An 18,216-nucleotide genomic window follows, 5' to 3' on the forward strand; every position below is an offset into this window, starting at 1 on the left:
CATATCCGCTACCCTGTCCCAGCCCTGCTCCACCCCCAAAGATATTTACCCCCTATTAGAGAGAGAGCAAGTACTAGATTTCTGCATTAAACCCATCTCCATCTGCCCTCCCCCTGAAATGGAGAAAAGCTTAGCTAAATTACCAGGTAATTCTGGACCCAGGGTGTAGTTCCCCATTCCAGGGAATTAAACTTTTGACTCCCGTTAACTTACTTTAGGATACAAGCCGGAATCTTTAATTCAGGCCACTGTGTCTCCGCATTAAGAGTAACAGGGAATCTTATTTATGTCTGAGAAACTAGAAGTGGAGGTGGAGACATTTTACAGGTTAAATTAAATTGATATATTGCTGCTGCACCATCTCTTTTCTGACTAATCAAAACAGCATTTCTGACTGGATCTTCCAGCCATCATTTAATCATAGTTAATTCCAAGCATGTTTCTGTTAAAGGCAAGGCGGGGGTCTACCCAATACGATTGAGTGGGACATTGCATTCAGCTCAATTGTAAAAAGGCTTTTCAATAATTTCCTGTATTTTATTGCTTTGACAGACTTTTCTCAAGGAGATACCCTACAGTCACATTGACACTGATTTCCCATTGCACAAATTCCTGCAATATTTCCTCAGAGGACATCCTCTGGCCTTTGTAGGCAGCTGTATCTTCCTGTGCACGTTGTATGGTTGACCCCATATGATTGATGGCAATTTATTAATTTTAACAATGTCAAGCAATTAGTTAATCTCTGGCCACATGCTTTCTCTGAGAAGATATGATCAGTGAACATGATAATAAATAGTTCATGAAACATTATAGGTTTGTAGCATGTGCTGCAATTTTCATCTCCTCTGCACATCCCTGCCATTTACTGTTGGACCAGACCTTGTAAGATGTTTTTGTTCAAAGTAGAGATTTCGATTTTAAGGTGACCCATGATTCTGTAGTGTAGTTCCTATATTCCCAATAGGCTCTGTTCATTGGAATAACATAAACAGCAGTTTAGACGTAGGACTGAGGTCATCTAGGTCTCTACTGACTATGTTAGACTTAATTAGTTTTGCCAGCTAGCTCAGAGGTCACTAGAAACTTTCTCGAATGTTCAAGAAGGAGTTAACCTTCCTGATTTAGACAAGGGATTAGCTTCTGACAACCGCATAAACATGACAACTTTGCTCCCTCAGAATAAAGAGTATATCTCTAGAGTCGTGTGAAAACAATAGACAGTTATTTCACTCAGTCAATCGTGCATACTTAGTTTCACCAGAGTGCAGAGAAATAGAGAGACGGGCGTTTTCAATAAAAGTTATTTATTGAGCAGTCCTCTTTCACATGCAAGAGAAGTGAATTGCCACAATTGCAATACTTATCATGAAGTAAAGTGTGTACAGTAAAAGTAGTATTATGAAATAATACTGTAAAAGCATTGATATGGTTTCTTAGCCATATGATACTTTAAAATGGATAAAATATATACATACATAAAAACATTGACTAACGTACTCAACTGGTGCTTCTAAGATACGCCTACCCCGGTGTACCTGACCTAAGCCTAATACGTGGGAAGGAGTAAGTAAGTTGCAGTTTAAGTTAAGTTGTTTTTTTGCCAAGAATCTGAATCAAGAATTCTCTTAAGGATTTAGTCAGCTCCGTACCTTGGTTCTAGAATGTAGGAGGTCTTGTATCTCTCTCTCAGGATTCGATCTCCCAGCAACCCGCAAGGGTGACTGGAAACACCGGAGCTGGAATTTCTCGGCAGGAGAAAAGACAGCGTGTCTCTGTGCGTCAAATGGGGAGGGTCGGCTTCCTTCGCCACGCGCATCAGCTGGGCGTCGGGCAAGTAGATAGCCGCTCTGCTCCAAACCACCGTGTGTTTGCTTAAGGCAACATTGGTATATTTATACCTGGAAGGTGCCGGGTTTGACGTAAGGTTGGACATAAGACGTCACTAAGAACTAACAGTTCTTTCTGGACTCCAGGAGTTCTTGTGCAAATCAAAACAAAAGCTGGGGGAGTTCCCGGGCAGCTGGAGGCTTGGTTTGTTTAAAGAACACGTTGTACTTTCTAGGAGTCTATGGGAGTAGCCTTGCCGTATTTGGACTGCATGGGCTATGACTAGATATGGACATGATTCCTATGCCTTTATAAGGATATGTTTTGTTATAACCATGTAAGGGCATGAATCTGGGATATCTTGATTAGGATCCTAGATAGATTCACAACAATTCCTCATCAGGACAAAGATTCCATCTTCGATTGGTTTGTTTTTCCCCCACCATCAAGTTCAGATCGTTGTGCTACAGAAGGCAGTCATTGACTTCAAGGACTAGACTTGCTTCCCGCAAGATAAAGACACCTTACCATATTTGACCGCTTTAGAATTAATGTCAGACCAGATGATAATAAGGCCAGAACACACCTTTCTAATCAGACTAACATAAGTTCTGCAACCTTTGTTTACCAAGGGACCAATAGGAATAAAATTGTTTAGGCTACTATGCCTCCAAAGAATCATCGGTGACGAACTACAGAGTACAGAGTTGAGGCTTTTCTGAGCTGCTGACTGAGCTTGTCCTGGAAGACATTGAGTGAACATATTGCGCTGGTGAAAAGGGGTGCCCATCTGGTATCCTAAAAGACCTAGGGAGTGGAGTCCACTATACCTAACATCAGAGGAATCTGACTTCACAGGAGATCGCTAGAGAAGCCCACACCTAGGAGACAGACCGCACCTAAAGTTCCTTCATCCGAAGAGCTTCTCACCGCGTTTGACCTCGAATGGAGCCTCAGCTCCAGGGTAAAAATTTGTCTTGAGAGACCCTAGCCGCACAGAATGTATCAATAGTCTGTACCAAGCACTGTTTACAAGCCATCCCTGCCTCGAAAGCCTATCTCCGCTCTGGAGAAGCCTTGACACTAGCCATTCCAGCTTTGGCGCAGAGGGACCCCATCCATGGCTCTGAAGTCTGCTTCGAAACTGGTCTCAACACCCAGTGAGGTGACACCATCAGAAGAACAGCCTGATGTTAGCAGGGAAAAATATATATATCTATCCCATCACAGTTCACATTTGAGCACATTTCCCTCTTCACTGGCACTGACATCCCACATAGATTCATACTCCTGACCATAACATGGATTTATTTGGCATGTATGAGGAGCCCGTTCCTACGGATGATGGGTAAGAGCCCTGGTAGGATTACAGTATAGATTCCCATGAAGATCAATCTCGGAAGCCCTACCAGCTGAAATCTTCCTCAACTGATGACACCACTTCATACCATGACTTAATTCAAAGGGCAGCTAACTATATATAACGAGGACAACGAGGATTTCTTGGTAGAGAAGCTCTCCAAAACGGTGCACTCAGTGCTGGTCTTGGTAATGCTGAAAATCATGAACAAGTGCTTTTTGGACAATTTCTACGACCCAGTAAAAACAATTGTCATCACTCCAAGGGTGGAGAAAAAATACAAAGCTGCACCAGAAGATCCTTTATACATTATGGGCCATGCACCACCCTGGCGGTACATGTAGCCGGAAAAAGTATTTTGCCCATGATACTGGAGATGCCTCTACTCCAAACAAGGAATGCCGGAGAATTGACACAGCTGGCAAACGAGTAGCCATGGGGACGGCCACTCAGTGGTGTTTTGCCAGTTCAGTTTGCATGTCATCCAGGTAAGACCGGTATCACTGGTAAGATAATGAATAGCTGTTCAAAAATCGACCAGAGGCCTACGACAAAATAGACAAGTTAGAGCAAAACCATCTTATGGTCCCCTTCAGTGGAGGCTATCCGTTTGAACCTCCGGTGAGACGTTGCTTGAGAAAATAAAGAATGATAGACACAGTTCAGACAGTGGAGGGCACTCGAAACTCAAGCAGACAGGAGAACAAGAGCAAAACCTGTAGTTACCCAACAGTGCCCTGGCTATCAAAAGCAGGAGTCACTTCAGGATGGGCAAAATTCCAAGACTTATTCCAGCGGAGGCTACCAGGGCATAAGGTGCAGCGGTGCCAGAGGAGCCCAAAGCAAGCCCCACTGCCAAAAAACAATGATATCCCTGACACTCAATCCCCCCCCCCCACACCCCCCCCCCCCCCAACACATAACACTTGTCACTGTTGTCAGGGGAAGAATAGCGTTTTATTTCCTTCAGTGGGAAGAGATAACTACAGACAAGTGGGTCCTGTTCATCATCACCCGCGGATACTGCTTGGTATGTCATACTAAGTCACCGAATATACCACCTTGTCATCACTTAATCAGCCAAGAACATCAAAGGCTGTTGCAAGAAGTGAAAGCATTGCTCAAAAAGGGAGCAATAGAACCAGTTCCAACACGTCAGAGGGGGTAAGAGGTATGCTGCTGATGCTTGTTAATCTCAAAGAAAAATGGAAATCCCAGAGCGATACTTGATATCTAGCCCTTAAATCGCTATGTGGTATCAGTGCACTTCCAGAATGACAACTCTTCAGGACATCATTCTGTTGCTTTGCATTGGGGATTACATCTCACAATCTCAAGGACACCTATAATCGTCTCCCTATTCACCCAGCACACTACCAGTACCCCAGGTTTATGGAAAGTTAACATCATTATCAGCTCAAGTGACTCTCCTTTGTGGCCATGAAAGCCCCACAGGTGTTTACTAAATGTCTGATGATGGCTGCAGCAGACTTTTACTGCAGAGCTATTCATGTTGTTCCATACGTGGATGACTGGATAGTAAACCGCCACCAGCAGTGCATCACTCACACAACAAGCAGTGTCTTTCCTCCACAAATTGGACTTAACAGTAAATGCATGTCTTCCCAACAAACACAGCTTTTCTTGGGACCTAAACTTAACACAGTAATGGGCGAAGACTACCCAAACAAGGAGAGTGAGGGCTGCTTCCCTTTCAACAGACATTGCTTTTTTTCTGACAGTGAGAATGATTATAAAACTGCTGGGAATGATGTCTTGCATTGCTGTAGTCCCATATACTCCCTTTCACATGCAGCTGCTACAGGAGTGCTCAGACAGAAAATGATTGAAAGTGACTGGTCAGTGGGAGGATCTAGTATTGGTGTAGCCCAGAATTCAGCAGAAATGAAAATTGAGTAACACCTTGACCTCCAGCGCAAGCGACGATTGCCACAGACGCCTCCCTTACATGGTAGGGGGCATATATGAGCTACCTCAATTCAGGGCCAATGATATTCTCGGACAACTTTGGCTGTACATCCATCTCCTGGAACTAATAGCAGTACACTTGGCACTATGAGCATTTTACGCATTTATTCACAAGAAGACAGTGCTAGTCCACATAAACAACATGACCTTCATGTGTTACAAAAAAAAAGTCGCAGACACGCATTCACCCCAGCTATCCAGTCTAGCACAAACGATATTGCATTGACCCATTTGACATATGACCCTGGGGATACCTCCTGTCTCCTTCGACATCACTCTGCTAGGGGCTTTGTGGTTCAGGCTGTTTTAGCCACCCAAAATATTGATTTTCTCCCTCCGGAAAAAGCGGATAGGAAATGTTATGCTTTTGATAGGTGTATTTTCTCCTCTTCAAGCTCTGCCCTGTAATCTCTGAACACTTCTTGTATCCCCTCCTTCTTCTCGCACACCTTGCTGGACTCAGTGGGAAGCCTCTTGTTCCATTGGTTCAAGATGGGCAACAAGCTGCCACACGTAGCATCCGCTGTGGTATGGATACCACTGTTTCTGTTGGCCGGGCTAGTGCCTCTTCCATAGCCCGACGTCGACGTGCATGGTTGCGTACTCCTCGGTTTTCAACGCCTGTGCAAACTACTTTGATTGACGTGCCTTTTGATGGCACGTCCCTTTTTGGTGCGCATGCCGACTCTGCTTTACTATGGTTCAGAGATAGCCATGGTGTGTGGAGTCTTAACTCTGTTGTTGTACTGGGTTTGTCAGAACAATTTGTTTTCCCTTGTTTCAGCTCTTATCAGCCTTAATAGGGTGGAGTGCTTCTCTCCCTTCTAGGGTTACACCCAGTGTGGTGCTCCTGCTTGCTGCAGGTGCTTTTATTCTAATTATTCTGCCAGTGACCAATTAAGTGTCTAGCCCTCTGGGACATATCTTACTTTGCGGCCTCGTGGGGGCGTGTTCTTACAGCTTCCTTTTACCTATTCATCTGTTGTACCCGAATAGTTACTCTATATAGGGTAGTCTGTTACGTTGTGGGGTTGCAGTATAGCCTTGTTCCCTGTTTTTCGGGGACCTTATTTTATATGCCTTGGGGGCATCTTGTGAGCTACCTATACACTTAGTATACCTTATAGGGATTTCAACTTAATTTTTTCTCTTCTCCATAAGGGCGATAATTATACCACAGGCAGGCAGACTGTTGGCCTGGGTACCATCTTCTTGTGCAAGCCCTTTTTCCTACTTTATTGTTCCTCTCCTGCTGTTAATCTTCAGCATTTTGGTGTTCTTTGTATCTGTTTTTACCCTTTCGGTGTTCTTATCTACCTGAGTGTTTCACAGCCTCTACTGTTGCTTCCTGCAGGGTAGGGGGAGTTTATACATATCTGCCATCGCAACCGTGGGGTGGCTGTTGAGTCTGCTGTTCCTTACAGTTCTGTTCGCCTGGGACTCAGTCCCTTTGGTTCTTGGTATCTTTCTTTCACAGGACGCTCGGTTTCCCTTTCTTTTCAATATCTGCCTTCCTCCTCGTAGGTGGAGATACTGTTCTCTTTCTCACAGCTCTGAACACCACTCCCACCTTTAGTGCCATAATTGTTTCGGACTACTCTCTGTCTTAAATCCTCTTTAGGGGGCAGGGTCCCGTACCCCCACCCCCTCCTTTTTTTGGTGGGGTTATTTCATACATTTTTCTTTGGGCATATCCTATCTTCTGTATTTCTGCTGCTTACGCATGGTCCTCCAATGTTAGGGATGTTTCCCCCTCCCGGGGTTTGTTCCCCTTATACTCAGTACTCTCAGTTTTTGTCTAGAGCTTTGGTTTGGTTCATTACCTGTTTCTCAAGTTTCCATGGAGTGTTAGTCAGCTTTTCGCACCTGCTTCACAAGCTTCCATGGATTGAGCAATCTGTGATTGTCTACACCAACTATGTGTTGCCCTTGGTCTCCGCCAGCCCTTTTGTTTCACCCTGACTGTCGTCGTCTTCATGGTGGGCTACCTCCTGCTTTTTATTCTTTGTTTCACCTTTTACCACCTGCAGCTTGATCCTGTCTCCACCAAATAAGGCGTTACCGCTGGCAAGTACATTGTCCTTCAGGTACGGATGAATGTATGCTCATTCTTAAGGAGGCTCATAAACCTACTACAAGTGCTCACTCTCCTGCAAAATGGATAAGATTTGTCCTCTACTCTATCATTCTTAACTGTCAGCCCTTACGGACTTCAGTAGAATACATCATGTGCTACTTATTACACCTACAAAAGGCAGGCTTAGCGAACACCTCTCTTAGACTTCATTTGGTAGTTGTAGCAGCTTACATTCAAACTAGAGCACATCAATCAATGCTTAAAGTGTTTAAAATTCCAGTTGTGAAAGGTTTCATGGATGGCCTTAGGAGTCATTCCTCCAAGAATGCCATCAGTTTCCTCATGAGGCCTTAATGCTGTCCTTACTTTGCTTCATCTACTGCACTCTTATGCACTACAGTTTCTTTCAATGAAAGTGGCTTTTCTTGTTGCAGGCACTTCATTATATTTAGTTAGTTATTTACCAGCCATGAGTTTGGCGGAGACTTTCATTAAGGTGCACAAAGATTGCGTTGTTCTTAGAACAAACCCTTGTTTTCTACCTCAGGTGGTCGCCGCGTTCCATGTTAAGCTACCTACTGACTTGTTCATTGTCTTTCCCCAACCATAATCTGTAGCAGAAGAGGCCTTATACACTTCAGATGTCACAGAATAAATTAGAGCAGTAAAGCAAATTTCCTAGATTTTGCTAAGCCCTTTATGTGAAAAACTACTCTCAAGCAGGCCTGGCACGTGCAACAAAGTGCATTATGCCAAAGCTAAGTGCATACTACATATTGTGCATAGGGCACATTCTAACCGCAAGAGGGAGGCACTATGGTTTTCATTAGCAATATCCCACTTGGCCACTAATGTTAAGCTGCACATAACATGGTCTACAACTCACATTTTCAAAATACATTATTGTGTGGCTATTCATGCCCTCACAGAGACCCAGGTTTGACAAACTGTCCTTAAAAACTTGTTTCAAACATCTTCCACTGCTGCTCTCAAGGCACTTCGTTTAAGTTTTGCAAAGCATGTGATCTATATTAGCACATGCTGCAAACCTAAATTTGAGGTTTACGTAAAAAAAGTGTTAAAATTAAAATGCATTAAACTTCACTTATATTATTTGTTTCTGATATTCTGCATATATTAATGCAGTCTTTTAGTACTATTCAAATGCTTGCTGAATTGCATTTGTTTTACTTACAAGATTTCATTTTCTTAACCTTTCCTTGTAGGAACGATATGTGGCAAGCCTGATGCCTTTGCAAAAAACTATATCTCCATGGAAGGTACGAAAGTGATTTTTTTATGTGCTTGTTTACTTTGTTTCAATATGGTGGTGTTCAGTCTGCACTTTTTGTACATGTTTACATATTTTGAATTTCTTTCAAAGAGTCCACCCCAGCTGAGACCTTTCATTCAAGACGAGTTTATAAAAACGCTTGAGAAAACAGGGCCTCAACTCACCTCCAGAATTAAAGCAGACTGGATTGGACTTTACAGGTCAGATACAAACCATTTAACAATTTAGAATGCTACTGTTGTTTGAAGATAGGATTTTTATTTTTGTTTGAATTTATTGGCTAAACATAAATGATCACATTCATACACAAGGCGATTTCCAGACAATGTCTTGAATAACTTTCCTTACTCGAAATCAAGCAGTCAATCAGTACTTATTGAGCATGGCTAGTCACCTGTGAGGGTATCTAGGTGCTGAGAACTCTGCTGCTAGGGAGGGATCAGTTGAACATCCAGGTCTTGAGTCCTTTCCTGAATTCCAGCAGAGAGGATGAGGTTCGAAGGTGAAAGGGGAGGTTGTTCCATGACTTCGCAGAGAGATAGGAGAAAGAGCATCTTCCACTGTTGCTTCAGCAGAAGCAGGAGGTGTGAGCGAGGGAGAAAGAGGTGAAGCACAGGTGTTTGGAGGGTTGGTGGAAGTTCAAGTGGTAGTGGATGTATGCTGGTCCTTGGTTGTGTTTGGCTTTGTAGGTATGAATCAGCATCTTGAATGGACATCTCTTCTGAATGGGAAGCCAGTGGTCCTTCTTGAGGTGGGGTGTGATGTGGGCCCACTTTTAGAGGTTGAGGATGAATCTGGCCGCTGAATTCTGTATGGTCTGCACTCTTCAGGAGGTGCAAGGTGATTCCTACTTGGAGGAGGAGACTGCGTTGATCTGCTTTTTCAGGTAGAGCTTACTGTCGAGGAGGATGCCAAGGATGCAGGCATGGTCTGTCAAAGTGGGTGAGGGTCCTAGTTCGGAAGGCCACCAGAAGTCGTTCTATGGGGAGATATTGTTCCCGAAAATCAGCACTTCTGTTTTGTCTGTGTTGAGTTTTAGGCAATTGCCTTTCATCCAGTCGGCGACGCTGGTCATGCACCTGCGGAATTTGGCCAATGTGGTGGAGGGGACTTCTGATAGCGAGACGATGAGCTGGATGTTGGCGTAGGATATGATGTTTAGTCCATGGGTTTTGATGATGTTGGCTAACTGAGTCATGTAGGTGTTGAACAGTGTAGGTCTGAGGGACAAGCCTTGAGGGACGCCGCAGATGATGTTCTTGGGTCCGAGGTGAAAGATGGTAGGCTGAATCTCTGGGTTCTTCCAGTGAGGAAGGAGGTGATCCATTTTAGGGTGTTGCATTGGATTCCAATGTGGTGCAGCTTCTTTGTAAGGGTGTGGTGAAATACTGTGTTAAATGCAGCTGGAAGGTCAAGGAGGACCAGGGCCGTTGTTTCTCCATGGTCAAGGAGCGTTCTGATTTCATCTGTGGTAGCAATCAGGGCAGTTTCTTTGCTGTGGTTGGTGCAGAAACCGGATAGAGAGGTGTCCAGAAGATTGTTGTTCTCCAGAAGATTGCTGTTCTCCAGGTATGCCGCGGGTTGGCAGTTGATGGCCTTTTCCAGGACTCTGGCGGGAAAGAGGAGCAGAGAGATGGGACGGTAGATCTTAGATTTTTTGGGTGCTTGGCAGATGGTTTCTTGAGAAGGGATTTGACTTTTTTGTGTTTCCATACTTCGTGAAATGTGGCTCCGGTGATGGATGCATTGAAAATGGCGGTGAGCTCATTGTTGATCATCTTGCTCCTGAGGCTGAAGTTGTGGTGGGGTCAGGAGTCCGTGGGTGCTCCTGAGTGGACAGAGGTCATGATTGCTGTGGTGCTTTGTGTGACTGAGCTGGTCCCAGGTGCTGAGTAGATGGTCGGGTTTTTCATCTGTGGGAGTGAGGATTCTGAGGATGTCGGCTGCGGTGGTTTGGGGGTTTGAAGTTTTTGTAGATGGTAAAGAATTCCCGTGGAAGAAGTCCACAATGGTGTTTTAGAGCTCCTGAGAAGGGGTGATGATGTTTTCGGTGGCTGATGGGTTGGAGAACTCTCAGATGATGGTGGAGAGTTCTTAGCTGTGGTTTGAACTGGCTTCAATACGGTTGACAAGGGCGCTCCTTTTCATCTCTTTCGGGAGATGGTGGTATTGAGTGAGGGATTTCTTTAATGTGGCTCAGTCTGTGGGCTCCTTGCTTGTTCTAAAAGAAAAAGGTCAACGGAGCACACCTTTTAAACAAATTAAGTCTGATATTTTCTCAATCTTTATGCGTCGATTTAGTCAAGATCCACGTGTTGTGAGTGTGCAACACAGTATGTGTGGGCTGCCTATCCCACATAGAGAATGAATGAAAGACAATCAAGAGAACGCTCACTTGATAACCTGTGTGCACTACAAAGAAAATGTCTGTGTGGTAAACATTTTTGACATATTTTCAACAATTTTATATGAAAACCAGTATATCAAAGTACCCAAAAATTATTGTTGACACAAGTGTGATTCATCTTGAGTTTTGTTATTGATCCAATGAATACATGAATGTACATGAAATCATAAAGTTAAATCATCCACATTGTTTTTTTGAATGCATCATATTTATACAATTGCATTATAGATTCAACCCCAGACCATTTCGAATGAGCCCGATGCATTTCGGGACCCCAGTCCCTTCTTCGGGGGCCACTGAAATTCAAAACAAACACAAAATTTCATTTAAAAAAAAGGTTCATGTAAACATCATGAATTAATGCTGCCACATAGAATTTTCCCAGGAAAGAGTTGCATTGTGCTTAAAGAATAGGCACGTACCTTGATCTCCCCACCCAGGTGTTTTACAAAATAATAATACTGTGACACACCAACGAAACAAAACGCACAAATAACGTGAATTGATGACAATAAATGAAGTATGAATGTGACGGAAACCACGGGACAAAAAAATTAAATGAAAAAATAATAAAAAATGGTTCAAACCCCAAAGTACCTGGATGTTGAACTTTTAGTACCAATCTGCTGTGGAAACCAACATAACAAAATAGTCAGTACTGAATTACTGATATAACCAAAATCTCCTGCCAAAACACACCAAGCTAAATGCATACCTCTTGAGAATGCGTTTCAGCGTTTAAGAAGTATAGTCACAACAGCAGTAAATAAACGCTCCGTTTTCCTACAAAAAAAGGCCGAAGATTCTTAGTAACCACACACCACACTGCTGTAATCTGGCTGAATATCCTGTAGTCATAAAGTCAAAAAAGGCTTACCGTCAGATGCACGCGACTCGCTGCATTTAAAGACGCTACCTCAATCTCTGAAACGTAATAAGGAGCAATAAGGACTACTGTTATAATCACGGACACATATCCGGTTCAAATTGTGAGTGGCAACTACTATCCGGCTTACCAAATGATCCCGAATGGAGAGTATCTTCTTAGCCAAAGTCTCCATCAAGCTAATAGACCAACTTCGGCGAGTCGATAAAAAACGTACACAAGGCCGGTCATGTGACCAAAGCATAGAAATAGACAGAAGACGGCCGCAACTGCCCGGAAATGAAACTACTGCACTCCACTGCCACGTAAAGGCTGTGAAAAACAGACTACAGGGAACAAATAACATTCAAGAGTACAAATATAAAACAAACATATACACATATCCAGGGTTACAAGACAAATACTAAAAAGTGAAAAATAATAATAAATGATAATCAATGATCGTGCGTGAACCCATGAGTGAAAAAAACATACCAGTATCAAAGTTAAACACTACTATCAGTATTTACACACATCCTGAATACGATTTTTGGTGATACACATTTCTCAGGGAGCTACTAAATGTACACAACATGTCACATGTGTGAGTCCCTGTGACTGTAAATCTAAATGGGTGTATATGGAAAGAAAGAAGAAAGTAAGAGTTAAGAGAGATAGATACGCGCTCCACGAATTGTCTCAATATTTACAGAAAGCAACTTAAGTCTAGTTTGTCATTGAGGCATCTGTTTACTTGTCCAGAAAACCTCTCTCTGTGAAAGCTTCTTGCTGTTGTCAACACCCTCCTTGGTGATCACTTTTTCTATGATCACGAATCGGAGTTGAGCGATATTATGCCCGTGTTCTAACCAGTGAACTGCTAAATTGGAATTGGTGTTTTTGTTTCTAATCGTACTCTTATGTTCACCTATGCGGGTTTTCACTTTTCCTTCGGTTTTCCCGACATACATTAAGCCACACGGGCATTTAATTCCTTAAATGACGTTGGTAGTGTTGCAGTCAGAAGTGTGGTTAAGGTTGATATTTTCTCCAGTTTTAGGATGCGTTATGAATTTTTGTTGCATGACATTGTTGCAATTAACACAGTTATAACACTTCCTCATTCCCAAATGGTTCAGTGTAGTGGTGGATTTTTTAGATGATAATAGTTCCTTTAGATTTTGGCTGCGAGTATAAGCAAATAATGGCTGTTGTGAGAAGGACGTTCCAAAATCCGGTTCTTGCGATAACAATTCCCATCGCCTCTTAATAATTTTCTTGATGTTCTGCGAGTTTGTTGAGAAATTCGATACAAACACTGTTCTAGTGGTGGGTGTTTTTTGTTTGGTCATTAACAATGTGTTTCTTTCCACCTTTGCTTTCCTGTTTTCAGCTTCCTGGACAATGTTAATGGGATATCCTCGTTGTGAAAATCTGTTGTAAATCCTCTCCAAGTCGGTCTCAAATTGTTCGTTTGTAGATGATATTCTTTTGGATCAAGCAATAAATGAATATGGCAGATTGTTTAAGTTTGGGAGGATGAAAACTCGAGAATAGTAGTGTGTTATTCTGGTCTGTGGGTTTGATGAACACACTTGTGGTGAGGGTTGAACCAGTCTTTTCCAACATTACATCCAAGAATGATAAACAAATGGAGCTGATGTTAAACCTGAATTGGATGCGGTTGTTTCTCGTGTTAAAAATTTGAATCTGTTTTTGTAATGATTCTTGAGTGTCAGACCAAATAAGAAAGATGTCGTCGATATACCGACGATACATTTTCAAATAATTCCTCCAATCAGGATTGTTCAAAATGTGGGTTTCTTCAAACAATGACATATACATGTTGGCATATGTAGGAGCTCCCCCAAAACCCATAGATGTGCCACTTATTTGCAAGAAGTAGTCATTTTTGTAGTGAAAATAACTGTGCTGTAGACAAAATTCCAGTAACTCCATCAGAAATACCTTGTGTGCTTGGATCTCAGGTTGATTTAGTAAGACCATTCTACAGCTTCTAATCCTGCTTGTAAAGGTATGGATGTGTATAATGAAGTCACATCGATAGTACACAACAGAAATTCAGGAATGTCCCCTAAGTCTGTCTGATTCAGTTGGTTCAAAAAATCAGTGGTATCTCTTATGTATGTTTTCCAATTGCGAACAATAGGTTGAAAAAAAAAGTCAATATACTTTCCCAAAGGTTCAAACAATGAACCGCATCCAGACACGATGGGCCTGAATTGGGGATCAGTGTAATGCTTGTGAATCTTCAGCAGCATGTAGATATGTGGCCGCTTAGGATTGTTTTGCCATAAGTAAACTTTGGTTCTTCCAGATATCCAATCCATGCTTTCCGCTTTGTCCAAAATTTGTTGTAATGTCGACTGAATTTCCGCAGTGAGATCATGGTCCAATTAAGTAAGTGTTTTCATCAGAGAGATGTTCCTGGACTTTGATGATAATACGCTGAATCCATCATGACTAATGCTCCTCCCTTGTCGGCTGATTGAAATGTCAAGGTGTCATTGTTTGCCAATTCCTTAAGGAGATTCCTTTCTTTCCTGGTCAGATTGTGTTTTTTATCAGGTCGATAGTTGAGTTTCAAGAGATCCTGTTTCTCTAAAGATTCAAAACAGTCAAGTATTTTGTGGGAGACAGGAGCAACAAAGGTGCTTTTTGGTCTGAATTCCAAATATTCTTTCTCTTCCAACACAGACCGTACAAAAAGTTCAGTAAAAATCCCAACACCTCATCCGAGGAAAGTGTGGTTTCTGACCGAGAGACACAAATAACCAGGCCACCGCTATCTTTAAACATTGAAAGGAGTGAGACCACCAGTACTAAAGAAACAACAGATCCTTCAATTACGAATGTTGCTTTTTTATCGAAGGGCCAACCGCCATCAAAACCACCAGATCCACAAACAGCATCATCAAGTGGAAACGTACCAAAACCAGACGAGGAAAAAGAAAAAACAAAAGAGAAACCACGACAAAACCTACGGAGTCAAAGACAATAATCATCAACCTTTCCTCGCAGACTCTTAACTCACAACAAATACGTCTGCTAAACAAAGGCACTTCATTTGTTCCTACGCACTCCACTACTTTTCATCAAACGGAAGTTGCTTTTTATCGATTTATGCGTACTCTCAGATTGAGGCATTTCTTTGACAACGTGGTCACCAATACTACCATCTTGGAAGAGAAGGAATATTTGGAATTCAGACCAAAAAGCACCTTTGTTGACTGTTTTGAATCTTTAGTGAAACAGGATCTCTTGAAACTCAACTATTGACCTGATAAAAAACACAGTCTGACCAGGAAAGAAAGGAATCTCCTTAAGGAATTGGCAAACAATGACACCTTGACATTTCAATCAGCCGACAAGGGAGGAGCATTAGTCATGATGGATTCAGCGTATTATCATCATAAAGTCCAGGAACATCTCTCTGATGAAAACACTTACTTGAAATTAGACCATGATCCCACTGCGGAAAGATACCACTGATTTTTTGAACCAACTGAATCAGACAGACTTAGGGGACATTCCTGAATTTCTGTTGTGTACTATCGATGTGACTTCGTTATACACATCCATACCTTTACAAGCAGGCTTAGAAGCTGTAGAATGGGCCTTACTAAATCAACTTGAGATCCAAGCACACAAGGTATTTCTGATGGAGTTACTGGAATTTTGTCTACAGCACAGTTACTTTCACTACAAAGATGACTAATTCTTGCAAATAAGTGGCACCTCTATGGGTTTTGGGGGAGCTCCTACATATGCCAACATGAAAATGGCATTGTTTGAAGAAACCCACATTTTGAACAATCCTGATTGGAGGAACCATTTAAAAATGTATCATCTGTATATCGACAACATCTTTTTTAATTGGTCTGACACTCAAGAATCATTACAAAAACAGATTCAAATTTTGAACACGAGAAACAACCGCATCCAATTCAGGTTTAACATCAGCTCCATTTGTTTATCATTCTTGGATGTAATGTTGGAAAAGACTGGTTCAACCATCACCACAAGGGTGTTCATCAAACCCACGGACCGGAATAACACCCTACTATTCTCGAGTTTTCATCCTCCCAAACGTAAACATAATCTGCCATATTCATTTATGGCTCGATCCAAAAGAATATCATCTACAAACGAACAATTTGAGACAGACTTGGAGAGGATTTACAACAGATTTTCACAACAAGGATATCCCATTAACCTTGTCCAGGACGCTGAAAACAGGATAGCAAAGGTGGAAAGAAACACATCGTTAATGACCAAACAAAAAACACCCACCACTAGAAAAGTGTTTGTATCGAATTTCTCTACAAACTCGCAGAACATCAAGAAAATCATTAAGAAGCGATGGGAATTGTTATTGCAAGAACCGGATTTTGGAACGTCCTTCTCACAACAGCCAGTATTTGCTTATACTCACAACCAAAATCTAAAGGAACTATTATCATCCAAAAAATCCACCACTACACTGAACCATTTGGGCATGAGGAAGGGTTATAACTGTGTTAATTGCAACAATGTCATGCAACAAAAATTCATAACGCATCCTAAAACTGGAGAAAATATCAACCTTAACCACACTTCTGACTGCAACACTACAAACGTCATTTACGAAATTAAATGCCCGTGTGGCTTAATGTATGTCGGGAAAACCGAAAGAAACGTGAAAACCTGCATAGGTGAACATAAGAGTACTATTAGAAACAAAAACACCAATTTAGCAGTTCACTGGTTAGAACACGGACATAATAACGCTCAACTCAGATTCGTGATCATAGAAAAAGTGATCACCAAGGAGGGTGTTGACAACAGCAAGAAGCTTTTACAGAGAGAGGTTTTCTGGACATGTAAACTACAAACTATGATGCCAGATGGCCTCAATGACAAACTAGACTTAAGTTGCTTTCTGTAAATATTGAGGCAATTCGTGGAGCGCGTATCTATCTCTCTTAACTCTTACTTTCTTCTTTCTTTCCACATACACCCATTTAGATATACAGTCACAGGTACTCACACATATGACATGTTGTGTACATTTAGTAGCTCCCTGAGAAATGTGTATCACCAAAAATCGTATTCAGGATGTGCGTAAATACTGATAGTAGTGTTTAACTTTGATACTGGTATGTTTTTTTCACTCATGGGTTCACACACGATCATTGATTATCATTTATTATTTTTCACTTTTTAGTATTTGTCTTGTAACCCTGTATATGTGTATATGTTTGTTTTATATTTGTACTCTTGAATGTTATTTGTTCCCTGTAGTCTGTTTTTCACAGCCTTTACGTGGCAGTAGAGTGCAGTAGTTTCATTTCCGGGCAGTTGCGGCCGTCTTCTGTCTATTTCTATGCTTTAGTCACATGACCGGCCTCGTGTACGTTTTTTATCGACTCGCCGAAGTTGGTCTATTAGCTTGATGGAGACCTTGGCTAAGAAGATACTCTCCATTCGGGATCATTTGGTAAGCTGCATAGTAGTTGCCACTCACAATTTGAACCGGATATGTGTCCGTGATTATAACGGTAGTCCTTATTGCTCCTTATTACGTTTCAGAGATTGAGGTAGCGTCTTTGAATGCAGCGAGTCACGTGCATCTGACGGTAAGCCTTTTTTTACTTTATGACTACATGATATTCAGCAAGATTACAGCAGTGTGATGTGTGGTTACTAAGAATCTTCTGCCTTTTTTTGTATGAAAACGGAGCGTTTATTTACTGCTGTTGTGGCTATACTGCTTAAACGCATTCTCAAGAGGTATGCATTTAGCTTGGTGTGTTTTGGCGGGAGATTTTGGGTATATCAGTAATTCAGTACTGACTATTTTGTTATGTTGGTTTTCACAGCAGATTGGTACTAAAAGTTCAACATCCAGGTACTTTGGGGTTTGAACCATTTTTTATTATTTTTTCTTTAAATTTTTTTGTCCCGTGGTTTCCGTCACATTCATACTTCATTTATTGTCATCAATTCACGTTATTTTTGCGTTTTGTTTCGTTGGTGTGTCACAGTATTATTATTTTGTCAAACACATGGGTGGGGAGATCAAGGTACGTGCCTATTCTTTAAGCACAATGCAACTCTTTCCTAGGAACATTCTATGTGACTGCATTAATTCATGATGTTTACATGAACCTTTTTTTTAATGAAATTTTGTGTTTGTTTTGAATTTCAGTGGCCCCCGAAGAAGGGACTGGGGTCCCGAAATGCATCAGGCTCATTCGAAATGGTCTGGGGTTGAATCTATAATGCAATTGTATAAATACAATGTGGATGATTTAACTTTATGATTTCATGTACCTTCATGTATTCATTGGATCAATAACCAAACTCAAGTTGAATCACACTTGTGTCAACA

General features: G+C 41.7%; 1 protein-coding gene across 2 annotated transcripts in view; it reads left to right on the forward strand.

Annotated features, from left to right (window-relative positions):
• Positions 1–18,216, forward strand: part of DENND6A (DENN domain containing 6A) — a 412,594-nt gene that overhangs the window by 355,438 nt on the left and 38,940 nt on the right. For both annotated transcript variants that reach the window (XM_078661568.1, XM_078661567.1), the window contains exons 16-17: positions 8,483–8,536; positions 8,641–8,750. In XM_078661568.1, coding sequence (XP_078517694.1) covers positions 8,483–8,536; positions 8,641–8,750 — 164 coding nt within the window. The remainder of the gene's footprint in view (positions 1–8,482; positions 8,537–8,640; positions 8,751–18,216) is intronic.

This window comes from Lissotriton helveticus, chromosome 9, assembly GCF_964261635.1.
Source record: "Lissotriton helveticus chromosome 9, aLisHel1.1, whole genome shotgun sequence".
Taxonomy (NCBI): domain Eukaryota; kingdom Metazoa; phylum Chordata; class Amphibia; order Caudata; family Salamandridae; genus Lissotriton; species Lissotriton helveticus.